At 35.9% G+C, this 6,703-nt stretch overlaps 1 protein-coding gene across 2 annotated transcripts in view; it reads left to right on the top strand.

Moving 5' to 3' along the window:
• LOC109850235 (serine carboxypeptidase-like 51) overlaps positions 937 to 6,703 on the top strand; it is a 6,223-nt gene continuing 456 nt past the window's right edge. The window contains exons 1-12 of one of the 2 annotated variants that reach the window (XM_020420199.1): positions 939 to 1,290; positions 1,361 to 1,455; positions 1,540 to 1,647; positions 1,834 to 2,074; positions 2,157 to 2,200; positions 2,303 to 2,370; positions 2,791 to 2,896; positions 2,966 to 3,159; positions 3,259 to 3,328; positions 3,981 to 4,031; positions 5,671 to 5,723; positions 5,836 to 5,968. In XM_020420199.1, coding sequence (XP_020275788.1) covers positions 1,155 to 1,290; positions 1,361 to 1,455; positions 1,540 to 1,647; positions 1,834 to 2,074; positions 2,157 to 2,200; positions 2,303 to 2,370; positions 2,791 to 2,896; positions 2,966 to 3,159; positions 3,259 to 3,328; positions 3,981 to 4,031; positions 5,671 to 5,723; positions 5,836 to 5,968 — 1,299 coding nt within the window. In that variant the 5' untranslated portion in view covers positions 939 to 1,154. Of the gene's footprint in view, positions 1,291 to 1,360; positions 1,456 to 1,539; positions 1,648 to 1,833; positions 2,075 to 2,156; positions 2,201 to 2,302; positions 2,371 to 2,790; positions 2,897 to 2,965; positions 3,160 to 3,258; positions 3,329 to 3,980; positions 4,032 to 5,670; positions 5,724 to 5,835; positions 5,969 to 6,703 lie in introns of both variants that reach the window. The other variant, XM_020420200.1, reaches the window with a different exon arrangement.

The following is a 6,703-nucleotide window of genomic DNA, read 5'->3' as shown; positions in this document are numbered from 1 at the left end:
GCTTAACAACCAACGCATAACCTTCACAATCAACTCGTAACATTGACAACTAACGTGTAACCTTCACAACCAACTCGTACCCTTGGAAACTAACTCGTAAACTTCACAACGAACTCGTACCCTTGGAAACCAACACGTAACATTCCTTCACCACCAACTCATAAGCTTAACAACAAACTCATTGCCGAGGTTCACAACCAACTCATAACATTCACAACCAACTCATAACCTTGACAACCAACACGTAACATTCACAACCAACGCGTAACTTTCACAACTAACTCATAACCTTCAAACCCAACACGTAACCTTCCTTCACCACCAACTCATAAGCTTAATAACGAATTTATTATAGTGAAATAACAATAATATATATATATATATATTTACATACTCTACTTTAATCTCAAGTCATCGATTTGAAAAAAATTACAACAATATGTAAACTTAAGAGGGTTGGCGACGCAACTCGTCATCATCGTCTTCAAAATCACAATTTTCTCTGCCTCATGAACGAATACCGGGAAAGTTTCACGGCTGATGTCGACGCCGTTGGAAATTTTAGAGGGAACTAAAATCCCCCCAAAACCCATTTCAAATCGTCACAGTAACATCAGAAGAGAGAGAGAGAGAGAGAGAGAGAGAGAGAGAGAGAGAGAGAATTATGGTCTTCACATGTTTTAAACTCTTGAGTTTTATGTTTTGGAGATTCAGAGAATTATGGCTTTACTTTTGGGGGTTTTGAGAGCGTTGAAAAAATCTTTTGAGAGAGAGGGGAAGCAGAATACTTGCAAGGAAATTGGGTACTAGAAGCAATTTTCCCTTTCTATTTTCTATTTGGCAAACTTGACGCAAACAATGTACTCTCACGAGGCACCAAAAAGGCAGGCAAACTCATATCAATCTCCCTCCCCACCCCTCCTCACCAAAATCGCCATTGTCTGCCCAAAAATTCATAAAAAAAACCCAAATCTTTGATCTATTTACATATACACCCTCCTCTTCTTTTCTTCTACGACTTCTCTTTCTCTTTCCAGTAAAAACAACAAATAAAGGAAACGAACTTTTTCAACAATAATCTTTTCCAATATATCTATATATATCGAGCTCGTTCATTCATTAACTCAACAGGGTTCTTTCCTTTTTTAAAATCAATGGCTTCTTCTTCGTCTCCTTTCCTCTCTCTTCTCCTACTCATTCCCCTGTTTTTCTTCTTCTTCAACTCTGCAAACGCCAAGAGGAGCTCCAGTGATGGCTCCGAGGAATGGGGCTATGTTCAAGTTAGACCGAGTAAGATTTTTAATATTTTTTTTTCACTTATTTGTTCACAATTTATTTCCTGTTTTCCATGAAAATGCAGAGGCCCACATGTTCTATTGGCTCTATAAAAGCCCAAATCGAGTCGATAACGGGTCTACTCCATGGCCAACTGTACTCTGGTTGCAAGGAGGACCTGTAAGAATTCAACATTTCTTCTCAAATTCAATGAAAAATTAATAACAATAATTATACTTATTCAATTTGGGTTTACTGTAAAAGGGTTCTTCTGGTGTTGGGCTTGGAAATTTTGTAGAGGTTGGACCTCTGGACACTAATTTGAAGCCGAGGATATCGACTTGGTTGCAGAAAGCCGATCTCCTCTTCGTGGTAAACTTTTTATTATAATGCAAATGTCAATTGCGTGCAACTGTAGTTACTGATTGTTGTTGCATACACTTATAAGTTCTTTTTTTCAATAACCCAATCCAGAATCGAACCCAGGCCATGGGAGCTATATTGTAAATGTCTCTTAATCGAAGTTTTTTGTGATTTTGAATTTTTTTTTTCCTTCAGGATAATCCAGTAGGAACTGGATACAGTTTTGTTGAAGATCAGAATGCATTCGTGAAGACCGATGAAGAAGCTGCAATTGATTTAACTACACTTTTAAAAGCTTTGTATAAATCTGATGAGAGGCTGCAGAGGAGTCCCCTATTTGTTGTAGCTGAATCTTATGGAGGAAAGTATGCTGTTACTCTTGGATTATCGATTGTTAAGGCGATTAAGGCTAGAGAATTGAAGCTCAAATTTGGAGGTAATAATTTGCTATGTATATGTTTTTCCCTTGGAATTCCCGTCATTTTTTTTGCGTGACAGATTGATTTCTGATGCAATAGGAGTGGCTTTGGGAGATAGTTGGATCTCACCAGAAGATTTTGTGGTTAGTACTTCTTTATTATTTCGAAGTTTTGTTTAGAAATTTCAAAAGTAGATTTCTAACTTAAGAACCATTAACAATAATGTGATTTTAATTATAATGCAGTTGTCATGGGCTCCTCTGCTTAGAGATGTTTCGAGGATGGAAATTGTTGGGGCAGAAAAGGCTAACAGGTTAATATCATTCATTTCTTACAAGAAAAATCACTTTGGTACCCCAAAGTTTTTTCACTTCGACACCCTAAAGTTTAAACATCCCATGTCCATTTTTTAGATTTTCTGTTAAATTTGTATTACATTTTGGTCTAGTTACCCCGATCTTAGGGATCTAAACGACAAAACTTTCCAGTAGCAGTGGACGGGGTATCACATACGAAACAATTTATGTGAATATAACAAGAAATCTAACAAACTCTGTATGAGGGTATCAAAGTGAAGCATGATTGAAACTTTAGGGTATAAAAGTGAAAAAGTGTAAACCTTGGGGTGCCAAAGTGAAAATAAGCAAATAATAATAAAAATAATATATAATAAAATTAAAACAGAGCATAGGTTATCTTTTGATTTTAATGAGAGCATGTGTTTCATTATCAGTTTAGCTGAGCAAATCAAGCAACAGATAGCAAATGGACAGTATGAGGAGGCAACTGCTGCTTGGAGCAACCTCGAGAATATAATTACCAAGTACTCTAATTCAGTGGTAAGTTCTCTGATTTATTTCTCAATTTAATGTTAGATTGTGAGTTCTACTTTCGTCAATTATGTGCAGGATTTCTATAATTTCTTGCTGGATTCAGACCAAGATCCTGTATCAACTACCACTCTCTCAATGACAATGGGGACGTCTATGAACAGATATGCAAGGTATCTGAGCTCTAAGGCTGATTCGTCCAATGGTGATATTGACCAACTCATGAATGGCGTAATTAAGCAGAAACTGAAAATAATTCCAAAGAATGTAAGGTAATTTTCAGCTATCAAACTTCTTAATTATTACTAGACAATGATTTTTGTTTCCTGATTAAGAGTTAGTTTAAGCTCATTATGTGTCCTTTTTTGTAGCTGGGGAGGGCAATCTGATCTTGTCTTCAGTGCACTAAGCCATGATTTCATGAAACCAAGAATTGCTGAGGTAAGCGTTAAAAGTCTCTTTTCAAGGGCTGCCCTTTTCAGGGGTCCAAAGATGGACTATTTTATGTAGGTTTGCTTGTTTTTTTTTCTTTAAATGCCATACATGCTTTTACGGTGCAAATTGAATAAATACGTGTTTCTCCGAAATTACCATGAACATTGAGAGTTATAATTTTACATTCTAAAGCCAAAAATAGTTCAGTTCATGAATTGGAGAGCTTGACCAATTCTGAATTGGTTAAAGGTTAAAATTTGACCTAACAAAACCAATTTAAGTTACCCCTCTTGGGTGGGTGGCAAGTCACGTACTTTCGTAGCAAAAGGCCCGGCTTCGAGGTTTGCCTCCGACGTCCCTTAAGTGTCCTACTAACCTGCTGATTGGGCTGGATAGGGGGGTGGACCCACTTTACCCGACCTTTATTGATAAGGGCGGGGGATTCGAACTCAGCGCTCGGCTCAGGGATCCTCCTGCCTTACCATGTTTCCCTCGTATCCCCCAAAAAATAATTAACTTAATTCCTGATCCACTTATATTTGCCAAAGTAGTGTCAAGACTAAAAAAATGATTTTGTTCCACTAAAGCAGTTTAAGTTGGAGGTGACCTAGACTCAATAGTATTAGTTTCTTCAGCTAATAATTACAGTTGGATGCAGGTTGATCAGCTACTGTCCCTTGGAGTCAATGTCACTATCTACAATGGACAGGTATAATCAAAGCTCCCATTAATTCTTTCCATTCCTGAAGTCAATGAAGGAATGGTGTTAGTATGATCACCACTAGCTCAACTCTTAGTCAATGAAGGAATGGTGTTAGGATAATAAGACAGACCAAATTGAGACGTTGAGCTCCACTTTGGGTCTGATTGAGAATGGGCAATAGGTATATGAAGCCCACCATGTGGTTGTGGTTGCATTTGTGGTCCAATTGCATAGTCGTGCGCTATACGCATTGCTTTCCCTTTCTTCTACCAATAGGATTCCCTTGAGTACAATTTTGATTCATCCAAATTATAGGGTTGATTTGACTTAACCCCCTGAATTTTGGAGGGTTTTGCACTTAAACCCCCTAATTTTATTTATTCTACTTAGTTCCTCAGAATTTTGGAGTGTCTCACATAACTCCTTGGCTTTGAAAATTCCCTTCTTGAAAAATAAGCTACTCCTGTAGATGAAAAGGGTAATTTTTAATAAAATGAGTACATTTTCGTTCTATGGTCTAGTTGCCCCATCATCATCCAAAGTTGAAGGGGTTACTTTTGGGGGTTAAGCGAGACAATTTTTTTTTTTTTTTTTTTTTTTTGGGTGGGGGGGGGGACAATTTTTTTTTTTTTTTTTTTTGTTTGGATGGTGGGGTGGGGGTACATGCATCAAGTGGAATAAATAAAGTTTAGAGGGTTACATGCAAAAGACCCCAAAGTTGGGGGTCCTAAGTGAAACTAGCTCAACGTTATTTTGCAAATAATTCCTATACCAATGTGAAAAGGATAATGTTTTACTAGTAATGTGTATACAATATTAAAGAGTTTATTATAAGTAGAAGAACATTGCAGAGTCAAGTTTGTACTTTTGCCCCTTCAATAACAATTGGTTTAGTCTGTCGTCTCTTGTGACCGCTAATGCTAGGCTGGCTGTTACGTTAGATACTACTTGGCTTAAAGAAAGATTGAGATTCTTTAGCACATCTGCATCTAGTACAAAAACGTGCAATTCTGTGTTAGCTTACACAAAATCAAACTCCATTGATCTTTTTATTGTCCCATGCATAAACTATAAAAAATAAAAATAAAAAAAAGATCTACGTTATTAAAGAAAGTGATGCCCCACAAAACTGGACCCCTGAATTCTGATCCTTTGATTGTTCCAACTCTATAATTTTAAGGTCGAAGACTCACCAGAGCTCGCAAGAGTTCACATGCTCAGCAAGCTGCGTTATCTTTAAATTGAAGATGAAGACAACAAAGACTTTTAAGATATTGGCTAAGGGACATTATTTATTACAACCATATAAAATTTCCAATAACATGTTAGTGACATACAAATAACTTGTCTGAGAATCTGGTATCTAGCTATGCTAACAATTATTATTACCACGTGCTTTGGAAATATTTCAACCAGTAGAAAAATACTCTTACGGTTATCAATACGAACACAATTACTGAGGGAATGCCAACTCTTAATTACTACAAACCTGTATTATTTTAATACTACAAAACATTTGTCCGTGTTTCCGGTCTATATTTGTGTCTTGTAATATCAAAACAGTACTATAAATTAATGTTACAAATAAAATTTCTTGTTTACTAAAGAAAGAACTCAATATAGATTTTCATTTGGTTTTGTATAGGTGGATTTGATTTGTGCAACCAAAGGTACAGAAGCCTGGGTTCAGAAACTGAAGTAAGAATCCTAATTAATCTTCACTTTTATGCTTGGCCATTTTCATGTTGCTTAATGTTGCTTAACTAATACATTAAGAAACAAAATTAACTTAGTTTCTTGCTTGTTTCAGATGGCCTGGACTTCAAAATTTCAACAAAATAGAGAGAAAACCTATAGCCTGTGAAGGTGTTGTAGGCACTAAAGGCTTTGTCAAGTCCTATAAGAACCTACATTTTTATTGGGTCCTTGGAGCAGGCCATTTCGTAAGTATCTACCATTTTGCACAGTTCTGCGTTAAGAAAAATATTAAAAACTGTTTATAAGATAGAATAAGTTCTAGATTCTCAAAAAGATGGAATTGGTTCTTAGCAACACGCGTAGCTTATTGAACTTCAATTCTATGGTGGAATGGTGATGAATACTTGTTGGCCTGTCTCAATTATTGATTAATTGTTGTATCTGTTGTCCGGTAGAGATGTTTAATTATGTACTTAGGCTTATATTTTACACTATATACATCATAAATAGTGATTGGTATAGACTCATTGTGCAAGTATCAAGTTCCAAAAGTATTAACTCACCCTTGTAATACATAAATAAAATTTTTTTTGGAAGGAAAGTTATTATCAACTTAGGACTTGAGTACATATCCACTCCTCTCCTTGACCTGTTAAATATCTATTTTAGGGTAAATTTCTCAAAATCCTCAAGTTTGGGATGTTTTCGACATGACCTCCTAAATTTTATAAATCAAACAAAATCTCTCTGATCTTTCAATATTATACATGATCCCGCAAACACTTGGAAGTTATCATAGCACTTCGATATGATGGATAAAAGCTTTAGACTGCCCTTATTAATATCTATCAACTCTAACCCGAGAAACTCTTTCAGTACAAGTTAATGAAAGTACATATAGTCATATGGTATTTTTGTGGAACAAGTTCAGAAAGTTTTTCACTAATTTATAAATTTTAGGGGGTTTTGTGCAAAACAAC

The sequence above is a fragment of the Asparagus officinalis genome, chromosome 7 (genome assembly GCF_001876935.1).
Source record: "Asparagus officinalis chromosome 7, Aspof.V1, whole genome shotgun sequence".
Lineage (NCBI taxonomy): Eukaryota > Viridiplantae > Streptophyta > Magnoliopsida > Asparagales > Asparagaceae > Asparagus > Asparagus officinalis.
This window is presented reverse-complemented; position numbering and strand designations above follow the sequence as displayed.